At 48.4% G+C, this 26,149-nt stretch overlaps 1 protein-coding gene across 5 annotated transcripts in view; it reads right to left on the bottom strand.

Moving 5' to 3' along the window:
• The window catches only part of ERFL (ETS repressor factor like), a 161,057-nt gene that overhangs the window by 15,918 nt on the left and 118,990 nt on the right, over window positions 1-26,149 (bottom strand). For 2 of the 5 annotated variants that reach the window (XM_081869296.1, XM_081869294.1), the window contains exon 2: window positions 1,601-1,682. In XM_081869296.1, the coding sequence (XP_081725422.1) occupies window positions 1,601-1,664 (64 nt within the window). In that variant the 5' untranslated portion in view covers window positions 1,665-1,682. Of the gene's footprint in view, window positions 1-1,600; window positions 1,683-3,697; window positions 3,757-3,966; window positions 4,642-10,216; window positions 10,243-26,149 lie in introns of those variants that run through there. The other 3 variants (XM_081869298.1, XM_081869295.1, XM_081869297.1) reach the window with 3 other exon arrangements.

Here is a 26,149-nt window from a genome sequence, read left to right as displayed (position 1 = left end):
CCAGCTCAGGCAATAAGGAATGACTGCTACAGACTTATTTTAATCGCATTTATTTTCATGGGATTGGGGAAGACAATATGTTCACCCAAGTCCCTGCATGGAATCAGGGTACAGGGCAGAAATGAAGGCATTCTTGATGCCCATTCACACATGGTGTGAAATGTGTGCGTATGAATGATGAATGACTACTTCCCTCTGTTCTGCCTGTGCAGCATGATTTAAAGCATTTTGTCTGGGATGTGGGTTCAAGCCTTCACTCAGCCACAGAGTGACATTCAGCCAGTAGCCTAACCTACATCACAGGGTTGTTGTTCTAAGTATAAAATGTGGTGGTGGTGGGGATTTGTACGCTGTGTCAAACTCACTGGATGAAAGGTAGGATAACAGTGAAATAATAAATAAATAAAAACATCAAGTTGCCCACTGTTGGAATTCATAGCTAGCTGAGCTCAAACACATGTTTAAAAAGAAACACGTGTTTTAAAAGAAAGAGAGTTTAAGAATTATTAGGATAGGGCCACTGGGCTCCAGAAACCACAAAAGAGAGTCTGGCGATTGGACCTCTCCTTGAAGGCTCAGCTAAAGTGACAATAATAAGGACTTGCGGTTGTTTCCAAAGCTAGTCCTACACAGAGTAGACCCATTAAAGTCAATATACATGACTAACTTAGGGCCATTGATTTCTTTGGTTCTACTCTGAGTTGGATAGAGCCCTTGGGAAGATTATATATATATATTATTATTAATATTTTTGCTAAATCCTTGACTTCCTGATTTGGGAATGACAACATCTCAAACAGCGCCATCTGTGTGAGTTTGTAGGTGGGTATTATGGTGGTGATTAAATTTGCTTTAACTTCTTGGGTACATCCCCAACCTGTTGAAGGTGCATAGCAGTGTGGTGGGCCATCTTAAGCTTCTTGGAGGGTGGGAAAATAGATGAGGTATAAATGCAATAAATAAATAAATACGGCACAATAAAAAAGCAGGAAGTAAGGCAAAGGAAAAAAATGTTGGTTCTAGTTGTATCTTTTCATTTAAAAATTGAGGTAGCTCAGTTGGTTATATCCCAGTGTTGATAGCCCCAAGGTCATAGAATAATAGAATAGTAGAGCTGGGAGGTACCCCAAGGGTCATCTAGTCCAACCCCGTGCGATGCAGGAATCAAGGCTTGATCCCCGTATGGGACAGCTGCATTTTCCTCCATTGCAGGGGGTTGGACTAGATGATCCTCAGGGTCCCTTCCAACTCTACAATTCTACAAGTCCTTTCCAGCTCTGCAGTTCTTTGATTTCCCAGTGGGGGAGGGGGAGCAGCACTGGCCAAGTGAGATCACCCTGGGTGCTTATAGGAACTGGAAGACTGAGATATAAATCTCTACATAAAGAAACATAAACTTTTAAAAGTGGTGGGTGCGCTGGGGTCTCACCTGGAAAAGTGCTGGGCCGGTTTGGTCTATGGCCGGATCTACCCTGAAATTAACCCCCGCTGCTGATCTCTCCTCTCTCTCTCTCTCTCTCTCTCTCTCTCTCTCTCTCTCTCTCTCTCTCTGTGTGTGTGTGTGTGTGTGTGTGTATTGGTAAAGCGAAGGCAATTTTACCTGGAGTCCAGAGAGCAGGAACCGGCGAGGTGAGCAGCAGGTCCGAGACGCAGTTACAGTCCATGGCGCGAGAAGGTTACACCTGCAGAGGCGGAGAAGGGGAGGAGGGTCGTGAGATTGGATGGGTGGATTGGGGAGAGGAAGCACAAGCAAAAGCAGGGTTTGCACCGTTTGAGAGACAACTGGATGAATGCATTAGAACAGCGAGGAAACGAGTTCCAAAAAAAAGGAGTGGGGTGGGGGAAGCGGTTGTTGTTTTTCAGGAGACAGCGGAGGAGATAAAGTTCTGCCCAGCTTCTCCCGGCGCTCCCAGAGGGGGACGGGCCTCCTGCTGCATCCGAAGGACTACGAGCACTCACGGACTAAGGCCGAAGTCGCCAGCCAGCCCAACCCTTAATGCCGACCCGAGCTCCATTCCCTGCGCCCGCCGTTGCGTAAAAAGCTCAGCAGCGCAGCTCTGCGCCAAGAGGGAGAAAGAGCCCCGCGCCTTGGACCCGCTGAACCCGCGAATTATTCGCCTCTCTTTTGGGGTGCCTGCCGCGGTATTCCCCAGAAGTTTGGCCCTCTCCCCACAAGCCGCTTTCCAGTTGAAATACTCGGAATGGGACGATCCGAACTCGGAAGTAAGCCGGACTCGCGAGTTATTGTGGGTCTACTCCTCTGGAATGTGGGAACTGTCGAATGGAATTTCCTTCTAATTAAACTTGTTGGCTTCAACCCCGAGGCATCATGGGCTTTGTTGCGAGTTGGGCTGCTGCTGTTATGTCGGCCTGGGCAATTGCGTCTGCGTGCATTTTGTGTGCCCGTGGTTGTGTGAACACGTCCCCAGATCGTGTGCACATTTAAACTAACGGTGCTGCCTTGCACATATACCTCTGCGTGACCCTGTGTGTGTGTGTGTGTACTTGTGTAGATCCATTTGGCCCTTGGGTGTTGGTTTCCATAGAATTATTATTTATTAAATCTGCATACTGTATTACTTATTAAATACGTCTGAGAGGGAGGCTGGTCGCCGCCGTCAACTGCTTCTTTGGCGCCATCTCGCATGCCGAGAAGCCTCCGCCCAGTTGTATAATGCCCCACAAGTCTACCCCTAAAATACCCGCAGCAGCCCACCCAACAAAGCGAATATTGAGGGCGGGGAGGGTGAAGTTTCTGTTCGTAACCTGCACATTATCATTTTACCCAACCCCTTTCAACCGAAGAGCCACAGGGAAAGAGAGGGGGCAACAGGTAGCCCTCATTCAATTAGAATGCGCTCATTCAATTAGAACAAAAAACAGACCGCGATCCTAAACACAGCTCCGTGAAAGTTCGTCCCACGCTGCATTTGATGGAACTTTCTTCCCCCAAAGCAGGCATAGGATCGAGGCCTAGCACCAAGCCCCCCCAGTGCCCGAGAAGGGCTCCCCTTTAATTGGCGAGGAGGCTTCTTCACACACACGAATATTGCACACCCTTGGAGTGCAGCCTTGCACGAGGGCAGGGCAGCTTCTGCAGAATACTCACCTGCTTCCTCCACGCCAGCTAGCAGAATAGGGTTTGTTGGGCCCAGCCGCCCTCTTAGGAATCTGGCCCAGTTAGCTCAGCCCTGCCTACACCCACCGGCAAAAGCTCCCCAGGCATTTTTTCTATCTGCAGATCCCCATGACCGAGCCAGGCCTTTCTGCGTGCCGAAGCACGACCTCATCGCAGCTCTTTCGCTCGCCTCTCCCCAAAAATCACACTCGGAATGTCCGATTCTCCCCGCCAAAACTTCAGATTCACAACAGCAATAATAAATAACAGCAAATGTACTCATACCACCAGCGCGCTTTACACGGTAGCAAGCAGGGAAGCGAAAAGAAAGAGGAAATGGAAAAGGACAAGTCTCTGCCCGCAAGGAACTTACAAACTACGAAGGGAGGAGGAGGAAAGGCAGCAGAATAACCGAGGAAGGGTCTATACTTACGGTTTCCCCGCATGTAGGTGCATATTCCTATTAAGTTGCATTAGCTTCCCACCCCCACCCCGCCGCGCCCTTTCTTGTCCCCTGCTTCCTTTCTCCCCACGGATGGCCCCATTTGCGCCCCACAACGGTTTAAAGCCCATCCTTACCTCTTTCCCGCGCCACGCGTCCACCCGAGGGATTTTTTTGGGTGCCCAGAGCGGGGGCAGTGTCCTCCCTGGTTCTTCAAGAAGCATCGTCAAGCATTCCGCCAAACCCCCCCCCGCGCCCCAGATCAGCCACCCTCCCCCCCCCCCCACTCAGCCGGCTTATTTGGCGGCTGAAACGCGCCTCCTCCCCCTCACTCGCCCCCACCCGCACTCCCCCTCCAGCCACCCCGGGGCCGAGCGCGCGGCTGGCCGGGCTGTCAGATAATTACCGCGGCGGCGGAGGAGCCGGTGCCCTGGGCGACTCCGCTCGGCGCCTGGCGAGTGACACGCGGCCCGGAGAGCCGCATCATTTATGGATTCGCCCCCCGGACACGAAAGAAGGAGAGGAAGAGAGAGAGGGAACGCGCATCTGTCTTCCTCGCCTGCCCCTTACACGCTCGTTCCTTCTTCCCTTCTGTCCCTTGCACATTCTTCTTTTCCGCACCGCTCTTTTCCTCTCCCTTCTTCTCCCCGCTCCGTCCCTTCTTCTCTTAACTTCTCTCCCGCTTCCCTCCCCGGGAGCCCTTCATTCTCCCTTATTCCTTTCACACAGACAACCACGCAACCCTTTTCTCTCTCTTCTCCCGTCCTATTCACATTCTCTCCTTCCCTCTCGCGCTCTCCTCCTCTCCCCTCCTCAGCCTCTCCCTTCTTCTTCTTTTTTCACCTCCTTCGACCTCCACACTCTCCTCCTCCTCCTTTTCAGGGCCACTTTCGCGTTCCCTCCTTTTCTTCCCCCTTCCACGCCCGCTCCTTATCCCGTGTTGAGATCCTTTTCTTTCTCCTCTTCCCCCGCTTTCGCACTCTACTCTTCCACTATCCTGCCCTCCCTCTCTCCCTTCTCTCTTTACCCCTCCACCCGAGGAGCTCTAGAAAAGAGGAGGGAGGGTGATGGCGATGGGGCGATGAGATGGGGCGGGTGGGGAGAGGGTCCGAGCTCCAGCCGCCTCCTGAGGTGTCCGGGCGCGGCGGCGGCGGCGGCGGCGGCGGCAGAAGCCGCTCCAAGGGTGACGGCGCCTGAGCTCAGCGCTCGGCTCCGTTTGTCTTCATTAGGGGCGGGTGTTTGCTTGTAACTACTCCTCACTTCCCCACAACAGCTCCACCGCCGGCATAAGGCGGGCTGGAGTGGCGGGGGGGTGCGTGGGGGAGGCGGAGGGGGGCGGCGATGAAAGAGACTCTCGCTGCGAGAAGCGAAAGTAAATAGGAAAACAGCCGGAAGAGACGAGGAAGGAGCATTTGCGCTCACCACCACACCGTCTCCCTGACACACAACTGACTGTTGTTGTTGTGTTTGTGTGTCAGAGAGAGAGAGAGAGAGAGAGAGAGAGAGAGAGAGAGAGAGAGAGAGGAGGAACAGGGAGCAAAAAGTCATCACCCTCCCTCCCGCAGTTGTAAACGCAAACATGTTTGAACAAGAGATCTTTCCCAAGGCAAGAGGGAGTTAAAAGTATTGGCGGCGGAATGGCCCAAAACTTTGATTCAAGCGGTATAGTGTGGACGAGGAGTGGCGTCCGGCTCTCCTCTGACAAGAACCACTTGTGTGTGTGTCTTCTCAAGCGGATGCTACCAGTTTGGAGGTGGGGTGATGTGTTTTCAGACTGGGATGCAGGTGGACAAATAGAAGCCTCCACCTGCCTTCGCCTAGTTGCTCTCCAGCCGCGTACCTGCTTATGCCCATCTTCCCTTATGTCCGTCTATCTCTGTATTTACAAAGGCGGGGGCTTTAATACTTCCTACATAGGCGCAGGGACATAAGATCAAATTCCAGAGATCTGGTGACCCGGCCTTAGCAGGGTGGGTGTGTGGCTGGGAGACGGCGGAGGAAGAAACATGAATGACCGGAAATTGAGGAGCGAGAGAAGATAGAGAGGCAGGTGGAGTGATGGGGAGACGCTCCACAGAGAGATGTATTTAGACATCGTATCTGGAACAGAGTCGGTTTAAGACCAGTTTAGCAAGACACATTAGCAACTGAAATCGAAGAGATCGGGGTGTTCAAAAACGCCGATAGAGAACAGGGACATCGCAGCTTTGTCCCCGCGTTCAGCACCGGGGACAGCTCCGCCTAATAGAACGCAATACGGATAGACATAACTTCCACCCAGGGTCACCCCCTTGCCACCTTATTTCATGCAGTATCCCCTCACCTGCCCCCCCTTCCCGAGCTCCAAGGATGTCACCGAAGCCCCCGTCTTCCTCTCTGCGCGCCCCCCGCCGCCAGCTCCCAGCCTCTTGTCCTTGGTTGCAGTAATTTTCCGTTTGATTTGGGAGGTAATGCATTTTTTACAAATCAAAGAGGAAGCTAGCAGATCCCCCCGCAGGCCCCCAGGAGCCGGGGCCCAGATGAGAGGCGCAGATCATTTCCTTGTTAGTTTTGATTTCGGTTACCGAGGCTTTCAACTTCCCTCCAACCTCCTGGAGAAATGTTATAACAAGTAGCCGAGGGAATTTTCCCTTCTTTGCTTCCCCACTCCTTCCCTCCCTCCCTCCCTCCCTCCATTTCTGCCCCCTCCCCTTCGCTTTCTCGCTCGGTCTCATCTCTGCATATTTCTAAAGCGAGGAGGGCGTAAAGCAGCCGTCCAAAATTGAAAAGAAGGACGCAGGAGAGACACGAGGCACCCATGACGCCCCCCGCCCCCACCCCCACCCCTATGAGACCCCCACTTTCTTATTTATATATTTATTCACTCTCTTCCCACAAATTTTCCCCACGCGATCTTTTCGAGAGATCCAAACATATTTTTTAAAAAGTTAGCGTTTTAGGTCAGAGGGATTATAAAATCAAGACACCCAGGTTTTCTATTTTTATTTTGGGTGGGGTCTGGTGTTATTTTTGGTTAGGATTAAATGTTTGCTGTAAATGTGCATCCTCTGCACATCGCTGTGATCATTCAAGGGAGAGGATAGCTAGAGTATTCCGTCCATGTTCGGTTTAGCAGAATTTCCAGCCCCACCCGAAAACTGCTTGCTTGGAAGCAAGCCCTACTGGGTTCAAAAGGACTTACTTTCTGGCAAGCCCAGTTGAGTGCAGTGGGATTTAAGCCCATGGAAGTGTGTGCAGGATTACAGCCTCGGACGAAAACCCGCAAACACACTGCAGAGTCACGTGTGCATTGGTTTCTTCACTTGTAAGACTCACATAAGCGACATACACACATATTCAGGCGCGCACACCCGCCTCATGCCTAAAGCTGCCATACCTGTCTGAAAAGCCCACCTATGAACACACTTCGTGGAGCACACTGGGAGACAGGTAGGCAGGTGAAGAAGCACCCGCGCCTGTTTACCAGGGCTGTGCTTACCTGAGAGAAAGTCCATGGAGCTTACTTATCAGTGCGCATGGATAGGATGGCGCTGCATTTTGTGGGTGGGTGTTTTGTCAACCGAGTAAGTAATTTAAGTTAATAAGCCCCTGCCTTTTAAAACCGATTCAACTAATGATAAATTCGCGGGTTACCAAAACCTCAGTATGGGTGCCTTGACAGGAAGGAGAAACTGGCACCTTAATAAAGCGAAATCTCCAGTAACCGTGGAAGAAAAAGCCACAATCTAACCTTGATTATTTCAGAACGTGCAGACTCAAAAAACAAACAGGTGTGTTCTGAACTGGCACCCCCGCGGATACAAATTGGTCTTCGCCGATTAATCAACTAAAGCGCCAGTTGATTAATCCACCGATTAAAGGTTGCAGCCCGGATCCATACACGCACGCACTCCCTATGGGTTGTTACCAGAATAAAGCACAGAAGTGACACTTGTGCACAAGCTGCAACACAAGCCTGTTTCTATCACGTACACACCGCACATATACAAACACAAACCAGGAGGGGAGGGGGGGCACGTATTCATTCTCGCAAGGTTTGAAATGCTAATAGCATCTAACTTTCCGATGCAAAAAAAATAATAATCTGGGGGTTTTTCCCTCGTTATATGGGGTTTGGGAGGGGGGAATTCGGTGTTTGTACCGCTTCTCTCTTTTTAATCTTAAAGGATATGTTTGCCGACCTGCCCCCTCCTTTCTTTTTTTGGGGAATCGATACTGTAAATTATTCATTGTCATTAATTATCGATTTGGGTATCTAGCGGCGGCGTTTGGAGGATGAAAAGGTTTCTTCCTTCTCCCCTCATTGTTCCATAACCTCCGGCGAAAGAAGCCAGAGCTGGAAGACACCCCCCTCACACCCCCTTCCCCCCAACCCAATCCACCAGGCCTGTTCTAAGCAGCCCCTATACACATGTTAGGGCAAACTCCGCTCGATCAATGGGGGATCAATGCGGAGGCATGAAACTAATAGCCACCGAAGCCTCTTTGATCTGAAATCTCAGATCAAAACTCGAATACCTGCTTCTAACAAGACAGAGAAGGGAGGCGAGGGGAGGGAGAGGCGAGGCGGGCAGGGGGCCGGGGAAGACGAGGGAGCCGGCGAGCTTTAAATACCCGACAAATATTTAAACATACAGGTTGCAAGTTTAACAACCGAGGATCGCCCGAGTTTCAGGGGGAAGAAAGGGAAATGTCTGACTCCCTAAATGGAGGGATTTTGGAGTGGGTGGGAGGCGCTGCATACACACACAGGAAGCAGAACGGGAAACGGAAAAGGGCGCCCCCTTGAGGTTGGGGCAAGAGCAAGGGCAGGATCACTGGTTTTCTGGGAGGCGAGGTAGGAACAAGAAAGAGCAGGGGGTTGTGAGCTGCACGCGAAGAGGGGGAGCGGGTTGGGCAATGACCAACAGAGGAGGACTACACCGCTTATTATACTGCCCACGTCTCTACGGTCACATCCAGCAGCCCTCCGGGAAAGCGAGCTTGCAATTTATTAAGTAAAGTAATTAATAATTATTTTTTTTAACAATCTAATAGGGCTGCTCCGGTCCCCACGCCTTGTGCTGCCTCGTTTGATTATTTTTAATGTCCTTAGAAGTTCTCAGAACAACACTTTGTTTGTTTGGCGTTCTCCCCACCACCAACACCCCGGATATCAGTTTTTGGCGAGATTCCTTCGCCCTCCACCTCCACCACCACCCCAGCTATCCCAGGAGGGAGGCTGGCACTGGCAGTCCGAACAACCCCCCCCCCAAAAAAAATTTATTCCTTAGATCCCTGGTGCGTAAGTCTGAATCCAACCTCACTGCTGCGTACATGTACCTTTTGGAAACTCCCACTCACCGACCCCGGAACAAATGCCTCGGGGGAGGAATCACAATTTTGATAATAACTTACTAATTAGAGGAGCAAGAGGAGAACTTACTAATTAGAGGAGCAAGAGGAGAGGAGGAACTTCAGCTCCCCAGGTGCCTAAAACTAAAGCCTCGCCCATCGCTTACGAGTTTGCAAACTTCCCAGCATAGATATATTGCAAGTTATCCGGGGCAGAGAGACCCGCCTTCTGCTTGAAAACCGTGAGGTAGAGGGATGGCGCCATATAAATAGTTCATGCTAATAATATAGCAACTTTATTGCGCGTACAGGTCTGGTTTTTTTGTTTTGTTTTTACAGAGGGTAAATAGATGGTACTTAATGCTGACCAGTGCACATAACCAGTACATATAGTATACTGATAAAATATATTAATGATACGTTCTGAGACAGATTGCGGTGGGTGCCATCTTATCGCAATGACGTGTCTTTAATGCCCCGTTTTTTCCACGTGTGAGCTCGACACTTGATTATGGCCTCGCCTATCAAAATCAACGAGGTTTTCAACGTGCTTAAATCGGGCTGTATGCTGTTTGATAAAACTGCTCTAATGCTTTGTTTATGCACTCTATGGACGAAATGCAACTATATAGGGAGAATATATAGGGGGTGCCAACTTGAATAAAACATTGGGGGAGGGCAGGCAAGCCCCGCTTCACATCATCGATCACAAGACGTGCACACTCACACCATTTGAATGGCAATGCCCATCAACTTTGGGAGAGAGCAGCCCCCTCAAATATTTTATAGAGGGTGGAGGAGAAGGGAACCCGGCCCCTAGGAAATGGCTATATATCTATATGTGTATATACCAGTGGCGTAGCGTGGGGGGTGCAGGGGGGGGCCGGCCGCACCGGGCGCAACATCTGGGGGTTAGGGTTAGGAGTAGGGTTAGGGGGCGCAAATCCACGGGTTAGGGGGCGCAAATTACTTGCCTTGCCCCGGGTGCTGACAACCCACGCTACGCCACTGGTATATACACCAGTTCTTGCACTCGTTTCGTGATTCGTTTTCACTTATATCCCGCTTCTCTTTCCCGATAGGAACTCAAGGTGACAAACAGTATCAACGCAAGGATAAAATTACAGTAAAACATTTAAAAACACATAGACTGGTTGGATCCTGCCGCCTCTGGATTTATTGGTACTGCTTCTGTAACAATTCCTCATACAGCGTATGTGTGTGTTAGAGGTGTGTGTGTGTGTGTGTGTGTGTGTGTGTGTGTGTGTGTGTGTGTTCGGGTGCGTGTGTCAATTGAAGGAAAAGTTTTCCACGTTACTTACTTGTGCGTAAGGCTCGTTAAGCTCCGCGGACTCTTTTTCTGAGCAAGCGTGCGTACCGGCAGTCACCCAGGGAATAATAATAATTTTGAATGTGCATGAATAGGAGTCGTGGAAAGGATAGTAGCCGTAATGATACCGATGCCAATCATGAGAACCCCGATTATATCTGGTGCAGTAGGGCTGGACCTCCAGGAAAGCTTAAGCCATGATTGTACAGGCTAAAAAGTCGTCAAGATGCTTCAAGGCTTTTGTTACTTGTCTATCGCTTTCCCACTAAGCGTTCAAAGCGCTTTACATATCTCATATCCATAATGATTGCATTAGGGAGGCTGTAGGAGAGAGGGAGAGGAATTGCAGAGCATTTCCTGAAAGAGAGAAACAGTACAGTCGTAAGGGGAAGTGGATGTGCAGACGGAAAGTGGAATCTGTTCTAGTCGAGAGTTTGTGGGTTATCAGGAGGCGGATGCCGAACGAAAGATGCAGAAAGATTCAGACTGCGGTGATATGCACATTTACCCAGGGGCCTATTGCACGTGCTTGTTTCTAAGTACGCAAGCACAGGGTGGCTCTGTTGAGACTGGCCACATGCCAGTGTGTGATTTGGCTCGCTTGCTAGAGCCAGCTGTTTTTATTAGCGTCACCATTTAAGGTACAGGGCGCTCTGCAGAGTCCCATCATCCAGCCCTCAAGACTCTTACAGCGTAAAGTTTTAACAGAGTCAGCCTAAAAGTGGACCACTCTTAATTCCCAGAGAGAGAGAGAGAAGAGAAATCTGAGCCTCTGACTAGGCGTGCATACAAAAGCACAGCGTTTGCCAACCCGGTGCCCTCCGGATGTTATTGACAACAACTCCCATCAGCCCCAGCCAGCACTGATGGAAGTTGTAGTCCAGCAACTTCTCGAGGGCGCCCGGTTGGCGAAGCCTCGGTAAATACAACGGGGCTTATTAGGGCAAGCGTGACTAGGAAGGCAGCCTTCACCCTGCCATTGAAAGCAGCGAGATGGGGACGTGGCCTGGAGAATCGCACCCTTAAATATCGACAACGACGGACACAAGAGGAGAAAGATGAGATGGGGATAAAAGCCAAATGTGAGAGACAGGCGTCTGGACAGGCAGAGACGTATTATATCATATGCAACATATTATATCCAACATGCATTCCAAAAGAAGAGGGGAGGGGAGAGCGACGACCACTGGCCCTGGCAGCGCGATCCCAGGCGTGCTTCGTCGGAATAAAGTCTCATTTTGCTCGGGAGAAGCTCAGGCTCAAGTGTGTCAAAGGCCATTAACGTCTGCAGTCTTTAATGCGCGCGAGGTCTTCCAAGAGTAACAGCCCTTCCACTTTAAATAGCTTCCATCTTCCTCTCTGCTCAAACTACAGGGAGGTGGGGGGGGGGAGAAGCCTCAGCAAAGACATTCCTGCCTTTTATTCTTTTGAGGCGGGGTAGTGAGTTGGACAAAGAGGCTACTTTGCTGAAATGTGTGTTTAAAGACCACAGCGTTCGTCGTCCGGCTTGAGATGCTCGTCTTGACAAATTACTGTGTGTCTCTCTTCAACCACCTCCGCCGCCGCCCCCCACCCGCCCGCAAATATCCAAGGATAATGAAGCATATGTTTCAGAAATAGGAAAAAAGAGAGAACCCGCTTGGCTTCGTGAATTGGCTCGAGAAAGGAAGGATGCGCGGGGAGGCGGGTGTTGCAACTGCTTTTTCTCGAAAGTCAGAACAATGCATAGAAAAGCGTCCACGCTGAATAGGAGACAGAGAGAGAGACAGAGAGAAAGAGAGGGGGGAGAGAGAGACTATAGTGATACGGACCATCCAAGCTCCCCTGTTAACACAATCTTCTAAACTGAAATTAAAATTGATTTTTCTTTTTTCCCTTTAAAAAGAATTCATATTTTCTCTGATCTTTCTAAAATAAAGAGCAAGGGAGCAAGAGAGGGAGGGGGGAGAGAGGACAAAAACAATGTCACTCTCTGTCACTTGGGGTGAGAGATAGGTGGGTGTCGTCCTCCCCCTCCATCTCTTTTTCTTTTTTCTCCAATGGCTCTGAAAGTTTTCGTAGCCAGACAGTTAGGGCGATCCGGGGATTATTTATTCACAAGAGTGGAAGACATTGGGCACAATCTGAAAAAGTAAAAAGTAAAAAGTAAAACAAAAATCGCGTGTCGCCAGTGCAGAGAAACAAATACATGTTTTTTTGGGGGGGGGGGCGGTGATGGCCAAACCTGTATGGCTCTATATTGCAACATTTTCTATTCCCTTCAAGAAGAGATTGCAGTGAAGATTTTATAGAAAGGTCCTGACTTTTTTTTCCTGTATTCACTCTTCTGAATTCCAAAGGTTTGCACTGCTGTGGTCCCTTAACTTTCCCCATACCTTTCCCCCTTTAATTCCTAAAAGGTTAAAAAAAAAAAAAGAATTGTAACGTAGTGTATGCTTTTATCGCACACACACACACAAATTCTCAGCCAGTTCCATCCAGATACCGCAGCTTATCTAGTCAACCACACTTTGACCAACTTTAAAACAAGTCCCTTCCTTCCTATAGATTAAATGGTGAATTATTCTAGAATAATGAGATAGACCACATTTTTGGGGTGGGCGGGATCGTGTAGGAACTGGTAATCAGGAGTAAAGGAAAAGGACCCCCTTCCCTTTCCAAAGATTAGAGGAAGAGGTGAACGGAAAGGAATGGATACGCACTGGGGGGAAGAATGCTGATAAAAAGTAATTTCTCATAGGAAAAGAAAGGAAAGTATTAAGGAGAAGGGGAAGAAGGAAAGAATCAAGTAATGGGGGAAGGAGGTTAAAAATGACTGTGAAAATACGAGACTGGGGTAAGAAAGAACAGTGTGTGTGTGTGTGTGTGTGTGTGTGTGTGTGTGATAAACAAGAGCAAAAATGAAAGCGCATGAAAGGAGAAGACTGAAAATTGTCCCTGAGTGGCTGATTTTTTATTTATTGTTTGTTTGTTTAAGGAAGGGAAAAAAATAAACAACCAAGGGGAACCGTCAGAAGTTAAAATGCTGATAAATCCCAACACCCACCTCTTCCACCCACCCGCCCCCTTATCCCCCTCCCCATCGCTGCTTTGGAGACGCATAACACACCGAGAAACCCCTCCCGGCTGCTTGGTTTCCCTTTGAAATCTCCCCCTTAATGAACATCTCCCGGAGCACTAGAGTATCATAAATAAATATATACACTCTGGATCCGGGGAGATGAAATCAAACTCCCCCGCTCCCCGTCACCTCCCGCCATCGCTGTGCCCAAAGCTAAGAAAAGCTCGCTTCCCTCGTCCCTAGCAAAGCTTCGAGAAACTTTGGACCCATTTTGGATTCAGAGGAAAGAGTGACAGAGGTGACAGCTGCGGGAGGGGGGTGTGGTAGTGGCAGGAAGCGGCCCCCCCGCCCTCCACGAAGCTCACTTAGCAAACTCCTCCAGAATCTGCGCTTGGTTAGAGCTGCGCGACGCTGAAGTGGCCTTCGCCCCTGGAGGGCGCAAGAGAGCAGCGCTGCCACCCAAAGAAACAGCCAGGAGACTCTTTGCGGCCGTGCTGAGCATCCTTGCACCCTTTAAATGCCGTTCTCTGGCCAGCCACCTCTCCGCCGGAACCAGCAAACAGGCTCTTCCAGGGACTTCCGCGGCAGGCAGGCAGACATGAACTCATTGGGCGGCCTTGAGGGGAAGCAGCTAAGTCGCAGTCTCTGTCCCATAGAGCCCTTCAAGGCGGTGGTTTCCACTCCCCATATGAACCAGTCTGGACCCTGGCCTGAGATTACCATCTGAGGCCCTTCGTGTGCCCACCCCACCAGAGGTGCAGAGGGTGGCAGCACGAGGGTGGGCCTTTTCTGTGGTGGCTCCTCTTTTGTGGAATGCTGTCCTAGGGAGGCTTACCAGGTGCCTTCATTACATATCTTTAGGCACCAGGCGAGAACGTTTCTCTATAAGCAGGCCTTTGGCTCATTAAACATTATATGGCCTTTTAAATGTGTTTGTGGGAGGGGGACGGTTATTGGTTTTTGCTTTTAAAACCTGTATTTTGTGATCTCATTTTGTATTTTTATGTTAAGAACCGTCCTGCAGTCTTTGGATGAAGGACGGTATACAAAATTTAATAATAATAATAATAATAATAATAATAATAATAATAATAATATGTGTGCAGCCTTATGTGTTATTAGGCAATGTAGGTGAGGTGCTTTGAACACTCAAGGAGCACATCATTTATTTATTTTAAAATAATTTCCATCCCACCCTTCCTTTCCTTAGAATATTAGAGTGGTTTACACTAAAAACAGTAATGCAGAAACAAACAAAAAACTACAACAGTACAGATCTCCTAAAGAATGGGAGTTCCAGAGGTGGGGGGGGCACCACAACCCCCTCCCCCCTCTTTCTCTATATAATATAGCTATATATATATTCTGCCTAAGTCGTCCCCCCCAACTTGCAGGTATTCATAAGATGATAAAGTCTCTCTGTGTGAATATATATGTATCTTTTGCCTACTTACTTATATAGTCATGGATCCATTCCCAACTGAACTGTGTCTCCTATATCACTTCCTAATCGTTTTTTCCTTCTTTTTCTTCTTTCTGGTGCATACCAGTCCACACAAAGCCGTTCCCTACAACCATCCATATCCACATGTCGAACCACCCTGGGATTAATTTGAGCAAGAGTTCACCACCACAACCTGTTCGGAAGGTTCAGCCTCATCATAATTGGAGGCAGTAATAAATAAGGAGAGTGCCTCTGGGTATGTACAGAGTGCGCTCCGCAGCACCACTGAGTAACTACAGCTAACCAGCACACACATCTGGGATTAGAGATTCCAGGTCATTGCAGAGATTTTCAGCCTTTATATATAAAAAAAACAACCAACCACACACAAAACACACATAAAGCCTCGCATCCTCTCCATCAGTACCCACAATCCATCGACATTCTCTTTAGTCTTTCCATCCCTTTCTGACGAATGTATCTGTTTATCCATCCATCTTTCTCCTCCTTTCTTTCTCTGTATCTATGCATATCTTTTATCTCCCCTTTCCATGTATGCATTGTCTATCTATCCGTCAAATCTCTTTTTCCTTCCTTCATTTTCTCCTTACACGCCCCCCCCCCCCGCAAATGGAGGCTGTCGGGAAGGGCCTCATCCCATCCTTTCTCCTCTTGGCCCGGGTCGCCATCTCTCCCTGAATATTCAGCTTTTGAGCACACCTCCCACTCGGGGACTGGAATAGCCTGACAGGGTTACTCTCCACCATGACAAGAAAATGTAAAAACCAACCGAGACGCCCTTTTGTCAGCGGAGGGTGCGGGGTGGGGGGGAACGTGGCCGGCTGCGGAGCGACGAATCCTCGGGGGGGGGGGGGCTGCTCAACGAGCGGCCGCCGGGCTCTGCTGCAGCGCCCAGGCGCTCTGCCTACCAAGTAGCGTCGGGCCGGATGAGCGAGACGCTGCCTTAAACGGGGCGCGTGAAATTGAAAGCTGGGCGCAATTTAGCAAAATTTGCAAAGGGGGAAAGTGTTTTTTTTTAAAAAAGCCACTGAAAAGAGGAGGAGTTGGCGTGGTGGTGATGGATTGGGCACCCCCACAAACGCCAGGCGATGTGGAAGTGGGAATAAGTTCTGTAACACAGTGACTTGAAGGGCAATGATTCACACACGCACACACTTCCATTGACAACTCGCTTCCAGAGGCTGCTGAACGTGTGAACTGCTTTCACTTATGGAAAAACGACGAGTATGAGGTGGCGCCAGGTGACGCAGGCTCTCGGTCTGCGGCGTTTGATTTCCCACTGCGCAAACCGCCTGGTTCAAGCATTAAATGATAAAGATGCACGTGTGAAGGTGCCAGCGGGAAACCCAAGTTTTCAAGCACTTAACAGAAATCGGTTCACGCCACCTGCTGTTCTGCCAGTAACCCAGTAATTGCGGAAGTGGCATTAGATTTGTCTCGACCCATTCAGACATGGAGGTAATCCCTTGGTGCAGTAGTCACCAGGTAACGGACACGCACGTCTGAACCAAACCTTTGCTTGGGGTTTATTGGCGCACTGAGGCCAAGGTCAGCCTGGAAATACTCGGTGCCCGGGAAGGGAAATCTCAGTCACCTTCCACGGGAAATCTCAGTCACCTTCCACGCAGCGTTGATTACTTCCCATGCTTTGCTCTGTGTGTGTGTGTGTGTGTGTGTGTGTGTGTTAGAACTACAGAGATTGATTAGGGTTACCCAGACATAAGTTCAGTGGGACATACTCTCGAATAAGTGTGTTTAGTTTGGCAACCTAAGCATCCCTGTAGTCTACTGCACGCGATTTACTCCAGAGCGCACGGTGCTTCTTTTCGCGTAAGTAGGCCAACGCGAACTGAGAAAGGGGGTCTCAATCCTCCAGGCACCTCGTTTTGTTTCGCTACCTTTCAGACGCCGTTACCGAAGAATTGTGGAAACGGAGCAACCCTTGACGGAGAAAAGCGCAGATCAGGAGAAACCGCTTCTCTCCCGGGAGATGTCTCCAAGAATTGGACTGGAAAGACAGCAGGAAACGCAGACCGGGTGGTGGGGGACCCACGGTGCGCAGGGGCCTATCTTGGTCAGGCGGCTCCGCGCTGATGGATCTGGGCGGTGCGGGAGATCCTCAAGGCCACTGGTTTGGCGAACTTGGGAAGGAGGGGGGGTGTTGTATTGGTATTAACATCCACAACCACTTTGCAAACACCCAGCGGGCTGCGAACGGCATCGATTTGCAATTAGGCCGCTCTAATACGCGCCAGATTATGGCAAGGACGCAAAAGGGGGCCGGGAAGTGGAGAGGGGAGACTTGAGAAATCTTCAGTCACATCAAAGCGACTCTCCCCCCCCCCCGCTCCGAGCAAAAGACGGTGAGCTACAGGCGAGATAAAAACCCAAAGCAAAGATCCCCTTGACGGCGCCTCCTATCCTTAGGTGACCTTTCTTTACGGTTCCCCTCATTTATTTCCACATAGGGTCTCTTTCTCCCTCCCCCCCCTCTCAAATGCTTCTGAGAGCCACCCCCTGCCCAAATAAAAACAAGTTTGTTCCCTCTAAAAGAAAAGATCCCCCATTCTTTTTAAAATTCCCAGTGTGGGGTTTTTTTTTTTTAATGATTCAGTTGCGCGTCGTTTTAAATTCTCCCCCTTTTCGTTAGCATCTAGGCGGCTGCGGGGCTGTTTGTGCTGTTCGTGATCCCAGAGGGAAAGGGGAAGAGGAGGCAGGCGGATGTTAGGGAGAGAGCTTTGGGAAAGAAGCGGGTGGATTGGCCTTAAGCTGCGAAAGGAGGTTGGGGGTGGGGGAAGAGAGAGAGGACTGAAGCGCTGGGTTGCAAAACAAATAGGATGTGAAATCTGGAGGCAAGAGGAAGAAAGGGAGAAAGGGAGAATGAATGAAAGAATCTCATTCCTTCTCTAGCGTGGGACACCGAGCATTTCATAAAGACTCTGGCAGCATCAAGTGGGTGACCTGGATGGAGCCATTGTGGAGCCATCGACAAGCTCAGCGTGCCTGTTGTCCAGTGCGGAGTAGGGAAACACTAAACCATCACGTGTTCAGCAGGCACGGGCGTAGCCAAGATTTATTTTGGGGGGGGAGGCTTTTGGGGGGCAGAACCGAGTTATCTGTGACGCAATTGGTCAGTTAGTTAAGTATTTTTATTTATTTACTTGATTTAGGGGAGGGCAGCTACCCCCCCTCCCCGCACCCTCCTAGCTACGCCCATGTGAACAGGCATATGTGTGTCCGCCCTTATTAAAGTCACACCGATATTCGTAAGGTTCCCGGGACTTTGAGAACGAGAAAAGTTACTTCCTGGATCTCCTTCCCACGACCAGCAAGGCTGGGCGCAGCATGCACCTTCTCCCCAACTCCAGCTATCTCCCCTCCGTCCTGGTCAACTCACGGCAGAGTAAAACTAATGTGCCTCTTTACGTTTCATGCTTTTTATTGCTGTAAACCGCTTTGATTTTTCTTTGTGACGTAGCGGTATATAAATTTTTTTATTATATAAAACAAACAAGTAAAAACAAAAAACTGTATCATTTATATCAACCCGGTTTTCAGGGAGATTTCGCGCACGACGCAGAAACCAACTCGGGTGTGTCGCCCAAGGAGAGCAGTGCCCCCCATTTCAGCTTTTTCTCTGAGAGACGCACCTGAGTGGTACACGTACCTGTCTCAAACACCTGTTGGGAAGGGGGAATCAGGTACGCGTACCTACGTACTTAAAGATGTGTCTCCCGGTCCTCATCTTTGGTAGCGGGCGGGGCCAAGTCACCGACTAGGGCTGAGAATAAGGGTCTTCCGCTGCCTTCCCTCCATTTTATTTCCGTGGTGCTTTGCGCAGGAGACCTTCCCGCTGCATTGTTGCCAAGGTTTTCCCGCTAGCAACTTTGCTTGTGTCTGAAGTCTCTGGAGACATGCCAAAAGTGTGGTTGTGCGTTACTCCCCCCCCCCCCGCTCCCGCCTCCAAAGAAGCACCTCAAATCCATTCACTGAGAATTGTCCCATTAAAGCCAATGGATCTTTCTTCTAGGTCATTTCAGAATCGGGGCGCTGGAGCGAGAGAGCAATGAGCTCGACTGAAAGGTCGTACCGTCAAGTACGTATCGGACTTCTTCCTCCCACCCTGTCAAGGTAGGCAGGCAGGCAGCTTTTATATGTGTGTTTAGGAATGGAGCCTGCAGGGCTGGGGAGCCGGAAAACGGAGCGAGCTCTCGGATCGAGCACTGCCACTAATCCGGCTAGCGGGAGTGGATCCTAGCACGCTCTCCGGATTGGGAGCGGGCGCGGGGACTCGAGGATGATAATTTGTTAATTTATCAAAGTGACGGCGGTTTGATCTCAATCTCTCATAATGATGGGACGTTAATTAAACTTGTAAGGTCACTTACGCCGATGGCTCGCTCAGTGTGTTTGCTAATTGAACTCTAGGCTCCCAATCGCACACCCAATTTGTCAGGGGCGCCTCTGGCAGCCACGGGGAGACGAGGAGGAAAGGAGCTTTGCAGCGCGCGGGCGCGCGCCTGTTGGACTGGGCGTGGGGAGAGATAAATGCCAGCGAAACAGAGAGAGAGAAATCTGAAATACCAGCAAAGGGTTAAACAACAAAAAGCAAGGAAGCCCATTCCTGGACTCTTCCAGGTACTGTTTTGTTAAAAAATCAGTGCTTCTCTTGCCTAGTTGTGAATGCTTAGGCCTATCATGCGCACCCGTTCATATTGTGAGTGTACACACAGACTACCCCAAAGCCCAGACTAAGGGTGGTTTACACATGTGTGTATATCCGTAATAGCAACAACTCTTAGCATTTATATTTCACTCTGTGGAGTGCCAATAAGGCTTCTATTATCTCAGTAATCCTTACAACCACCTTGGTGCTTTAACAGGGCCGAATTATCACCACCTCAATGTTGGTAGGGATGCGGGTGGCGCTGTGGGTTAAGCCACAGAGCCTAGGAGTTGCCGATTAGAAGGTCGGCAGTTCGAATCCCCGCGACGGGGTGAGCTCCTGTTGCTTGGTCCCTGCTCCTGCCAACCTAGCAGTACGAAAGCACATCAAAGTGCAAGTAGATAAATAGGTACCGCTCCGGCGGGAAGGTAAACGGCGTTTCCGTGTGCTGCTCTGGTTCGCCAAAAGCGGCTTAGTCATGCTGGCCACATGACCCGGAAGCTGTATGCCGGCTCCCTCGGCCAATGAAGCGAGATGAGCAGCGCAATCCCAGAGTCGGCCACGACTGGACCTAATGGCCAGGGGTCCCTTTACCTTTAGCTACAATGTTGGCAGGATAGAAGGGGTGATGTGGGGGCATGTCTTGCTTATGACCCTCCCAAGTGTTTAGGGTGATGGGGAGGTTTGAAGGACAGGGGAAGTAGTAGTAACCTACAAAAGTTGCCAGAGAGAACGAGGAGCAGCTTCGAACCAGCCTGCTCCCCACTTGAGGAGTGTGAACTCAAGCGATGGCCGGCATGTGTGAACGTGGCTTGGCAGATATAACATCCCAAGCATTCATCATTAACTGAAATGCATTTTTTTCTCAATGAAGTCAGTTCACTCACTGACCTGCCACACATCAGGCCTTATATGGAGTCAGACAACTGATCCATCCAGCCAGTGGCGTAGCGTGGGTTGTCAGCACCCGGGGCAAGGCAAGTAATTTGCGCCCCCTAACCCATGGATTTGCGCCCCCTAATCCTAACCCCAGATGTTGCGCCCGGTGCGGCCGGCCCCCCCTGCACCCGCCACGCTACGCCACTGCATCCAGCACAGAATGTCTGCACTGACTGGAAGTGGCTCTCCAGAGGTTCACATGGGAGTTTCTCCAAGTCCTACCTTGAGATTGAACTTCTGCATGCAGAGCTGATAATCTACCACTGAGCTGCAGCTCAGTGCCCTGACTAGCCTGCCTTCTGTCAGTCCACCAATTGCCTTACAACCAGTCCAGAGGGTCAGTGGCGTAGCGTGGGTTGTCAGCACCCGGGGCAAGGCAAGTAATTTGTGCCCCCTAACCCATGGATTTGCGCCCCCTAACCAGTGGATTTGCGCCCCCTAACCCTAACCCCCAGATGTTGCGCCCGGTGCAGCCGGCCCCCCTGCACCCCCCACGCTACGCCACTGCAGAGGATAGCACGGTCTCCTCTTTGCCTGCCGCCTCACAGCTGCCCCCTGTAGAACTCAGCAAGTAGGAGAATTAGTTCTCCCTGCCTATCATTGGCTCTGGCGCCCCCTACTGTTACACTCCTGGCCTTCTGCCCTACCATCCCCAATGAGTTTCAGCCACAACTTGATACCTGTTGTGGCGTTTGCAGCCAAATCACAAATGCATGTTTTGCTAGACAAGCACAGGACTAGTGCACAGCGAGTTCTTAAAGTTCCTAGAAAGGACCCGCTGTGTGGTCACTTCCCCTGTCTTCTCTGGGCAGAAATTCTGTAACAAAGGAAATACAGTGGTACCTCGGGTTAAGAACTTAATTCGTTCTGGAGGTCCGTTCTTAACCTGAAACTGTTCTTAACCTGAGGTACTAGGTACTTTAGCTAATGGGGCCTTCGGCTGCCGCCGCCGTGCAATTTCTGTTCTCATCCTGAAGCAAAGTTCTTAACCCGAGGTACTATTTCTGGGTTAGCAGAGTCTGTAACCTGAAGCATCTGTAACCCGAGGTACCACTGTAACCTGTTATACTTCCTCCTGCCTCTGAGGAGACTCTTTTTCCACCATGCTGCCACACTGATCAGACATGTGCCTGGGGGCTCCACACACATGCACTTTATTTTGCAGCCAACTTTGGTATTTTGTACCTGAGAAGTTTTTCTTACCTGTATTGTAGTTGCTGCCTGCATTGAGATGTAAGTAAACCTTTTTTTGTTTATCTTACTAAAATGCATGGGCATAGCCAGGGGGATGGCTGCCCCCCCCCCCGAAATCAAGCAAATAAATGAAAATACTTAACTAACTGACCAATCGAGTTGCAGATAGCTCGGTTCTGCCCCGCTAACATAAATCCTGGCCATGCCCATGCTAAAGCATGTGGTTCATTCTCTTCAATATGAGTGAAGAGGGGGAGGTCAGCAGACTACAAATAAAAAGGATTAAAACATGTGTACTTGCCTTATTCCTAAACTTCAGCAAGTTGCAAAAGGTATGAGTGTTCTACTTTGCTAAAAAGGCTTCACTTACTTTTGCATTTCTCCCACACATATGGGATAGGTGGTTTAAATTTTAATCTACAGATTTAATCCTCAATCAATCTCCTACACCTGTGGCATGGAGTGGTGATTTGCATGTGTGAATGGGGCCACCATAGATATAATAGCATACACACATTGTTCATATTTCCTCAAACACAATGCTTGTCGATGGCATCTGTTCGCACATTCAAGCTGCTATCACCATGTTTTGAGGTTTTTCCAGTAATGTTATCACACATCCAGGTCAACTCTTGTGGCAAACATGCATCTGTATGACAGCCCACATATGCCCAGCACTTAATTTCCTCAATTCAAGTGGCGATTTGCATGTGTGAATGAGACTATTGGGATAACAGGGTCCCACTGCTTATTGAAATTCTTTAGTATGTAGAGTGAGCAGTGTTTGGCTAGTTAATCTTGGTTGGAGAGTAGACTTTACCTGTTTCTAATCACACAGAGAGATGCTTGTGGAGTGAGAACAGCAACAAAGTGCTTAATTGTAGGAAGTACACAAGTTGGATAGAAAAGCAATTGTGCTTGCTCCATTGTCCTCTCAGATCCAGGGTAATCTCTCATACTGAGAGAGGAGGAGGCAGAGGAAGAGGTGGAGGAAGTTGTAAACAGGACACACCTGAGATTATCAGTATAAACATCAAAGAGATAGAGAAGGCAGTTTATGTATTATAGGTGCAGGGGTAACCTGGGAATGTGGATATCCCTCACTCTGTCTGCCTTAACCTCCTGCACACCCTTCTGCAATTTAAGTTGCACCCAAACTTCCAACAGGAGCAAAGCTGATCCAAAATCATACACTGAACTTTGGCAGCAGTTCACATCATGTACAACTCAATGTTTTTCAGTGAAGTCACTACATACACTCATTTACAAATCAAGCATGCAGGTTGTGCTGGCACAAGCAACATATCTAATCACACCGGCATTCATATGTTACTATCCACTGTATACAGAAAAACAGTGGAGCGCTGTAACAACATCATTGCAGCACAGAATGCTCTGGATCAGAGTTCTGGGACTTCCATTTCTCATCCCTGGCCTCATTTCCCACCCCGTACCCTCCAAAAGTCAGCCAGCCATGCTGTGGTTGTATATTCTCAGCGTGAACCAGGAAGCAGTGGGGGCTGGTCCATTAGGACGAATGGGGCACAGCTCCACCAAGCTCATTCTGGCAGTCCCCACTTTCCTGCCTTCTGACTCATATCCAGTCCAAGGGATAGCCCTGACCATCAGCTTCCTTAGTCTCAGTGTTGCCCTCTTAGGACTCAGCAGAGAAGAGGATAGGGACAAACTAGTCTTTCATTGGCAAAATTAGGGGTCCTTGTCTTCCGCCCCATCAGCACCAATGAACATCAGCCACAACTTCCAGGAAGTGACCTAGCCTGCTGTTTACCATGATGTCGATTGATTGACAGGTGGGATGTCCCACCCACCTGTCAAAGTTGGCCCACAGGGGTGGGGACCAGTAAGGATCTGGCCCACTACACCAAGAAGGTTCCCTGCCTGATAGATATATACCGTATTTTTCGCCCTATAAGACGCACCAGACCATAAGACGCACCTAGTTTTTGGAGGAGGAAAACAAGAAAAAAAATATTCTGAATCTCAGAAGCCAGAACAACAAGAGGGATCGCTGCACAGCGAAAGCAGCGATCCCTCTTGCTGTTCTGGCTTCTGGGATAGCTGAGCAGCCTGCATTTGCTCCATAAGATGCACACACATTTCCCCTTACTTTTTAGGAGGGAAAAAGTGAGTCTTATAGAGCAAAAAATACGGTAGATACAGATGTCTTTGTCCTCCTATTCCAGTCACACTGTATAATTCCCCTTCCCACCTAGTTATCAAGCTTTCCTTTTTTTTTTTTTTCATTTTAAAATTTTTTATTAATTTCATTCTAAATACAATATATCCGAAATACAGAACTTTCCATTCATTTTTGACTTCCTTCAGCGACGTTGACATTCCTTCGAATTTGAGTCTTTGAAACACATTCCATCCTTACATATTGCCATACATATCTCCCTTTATACATTATTTCGATTTGAACAATACTTGTTAATTCTTTACAGTGCCTCTTTAAAACCCACTAGCGTTGTGTTTAGAAAACATTTATTCTCCAGATAACCCACAAATTTCCCCCAATCTTCAATAAACTTTTGATCTTTTAGGTATCTTAATTTCCCTGTCAATTTATCCAACTCAGCATACTCTGTCAATTTTGCTCTCCACTCTGCAACTGTTGGCATTTCTTCCTGCTTCCACCTCTGAGCTATCACAATTCTGGCTGCTGTAACCGCGTACTGGAATAGTTTACAATCCTTTCTCCTGATGTCCTTTCCCATAATACATAGTAGAAAAGCTTCTGGCTTTTTAACAAAAGTGTAACCTAGCATCTTTTTCAATTCATTATATACATCCTCCCAGAAGCTTTTAACTTTCTTGCACTCCCACCATTGATGATAAAACGTCCCCTCCATAAGTTTACACTTCCAACACTTATTGTCTATCTTATACATCTTAGCTAATTTTACAGGAGTCATATACCACCTGTATTGCATCTTCATTACATTTTCTTTTAGTAATGTACAGGCTGTAAACTTTATATTCACTCTCCACAGCTTTTCCCAATCTTCCATTTGAATGTTATACCTTAAATCCCTTGCCCATTGTACCATCACTGACTTCACTTCCTCATCCTTCGTATTCCACTCCAGCAGTAATTTATACATTTTGGAAAGGTTTTTGTAATCACTATTTATTATCTCTTTTTGGAATGTTGATTCTTTTTCTACGTATCCTCTTTCCTTCACCTCTGTTTTAAACAGCTCATTTATCTGGAAATAATGCAGCCAACCTTGTGTGAGCATTTTGACCTGGTCGTATGGTTTAACTTTCCACTTCCCTCCTTCATAAAGAACCATATCTTCATACTTTCCCCATTTTTCCTTCATGTTAACTTTCTTTACACCTATCATCTCCTGTGGGGACAACCAGTGTGGTGTTCTTGGTTCTAATATATTTTTATATCTGTCCCAAACCTCTATTAACGGTCCTTTAAAAATGTGGCTACCGAATCCCCTATGCACTCTCTTTTTATCCTTCCATAAATACGCGTGCCACCCAAACCTGTTGTTGTACCCCTCCAGATCTAATAACTCTTTGTTCTCTAACTTTACCCAATCTTTTAACCAACACAGACATGCTGCTTCGTAATAAAGTCTCATGTCTGGTAAGGCGAAGCCCCCTCTTTCTATTGCGTCTGTTAACAACTTAAATTTAATTCTTGGTTTCTTCCCCTCCCAGACATATCTGGAAATCGCTTTTTGCCATTCTTTGAAGTCCTTTGTTCCTTTTAAAATGGGCAGTGTTTGGAACAGGAACAACAACCTGGGTAGCAGCATCATCTTCACCATGGAGATTCTTCCCCAGAATGATAGTTTCATCCTGGTCCAGAGCGTCAGATCTTTTTTAATTTTATTCCACACCGGTACATAGTTATTTTGGTATAGGTCGATGTTTTTGTTGGTAATCCAGATACCTAAATATTTTATCTTTCTGACAACCTCAATTTCGGTTTGTTGTTGCAGTCTTGTAACCTCATCTTGCTCCATATTTTTAATAATCATCTTGGTCTTACTCTTATTCAATTTGAAACCTGCAAGATTCCCAAATTGTTCAACCTCATCCAGAAATGCCCTTATACTTTCTATAGGTTCTTCCACCGTTAAGACCACATCATCTGCATAGGCTTTAGCCTTATACTCATTAAGGCCTAAAGTTACCCCTTTAATTTGTTTGTTTTGTCTGATTGCATTCAGTAACACCTCCAAAACCGTTATGAAGAGCAGAGGCGAGAGCGGGCAGCCCTGCCTCGTTCCTTTACATATTTTTATATCCTCAGTAATCACATTATTAATTATCAATCTCGCCTTCTGCTCTGTATAAATTGCCTTTATCCCATTTAAGAACTTTTGTCCCACCTCCATAGCTTCCAAATTCTTTAACATAAATTCCCAAATTACATTATCGAAGGCTTTCTCCGCGTCTAAGAAAATTAAACTTGCTGGTTTATCACATCTATCAGAAAGGTATTCAATGATGTTAACTATATTTCTCGTATTGTTTCTTATAAACCTTCCCGGAAGAAAGCCCGCTTGGTCTTCATGTATCAGCTTTATTAGTATCTTTTTTAATCTTTTAGCCA

The sequence above is a fragment of the Podarcis erhardii genome, assembly GCF_964252035.2.
Source record: "Podarcis erhardii genome assembly, chromosome: 7".
NCBI classification, from domain to species: Eukaryota; Metazoa; Chordata; class Lepidosauria; order Squamata; family Lacertidae; genus Podarcis; species Podarcis erhardii.
Note: the sequence above shows the minus strand (reverse complement) of the source record. Positions and strands in the feature narration are given on the sequence as shown.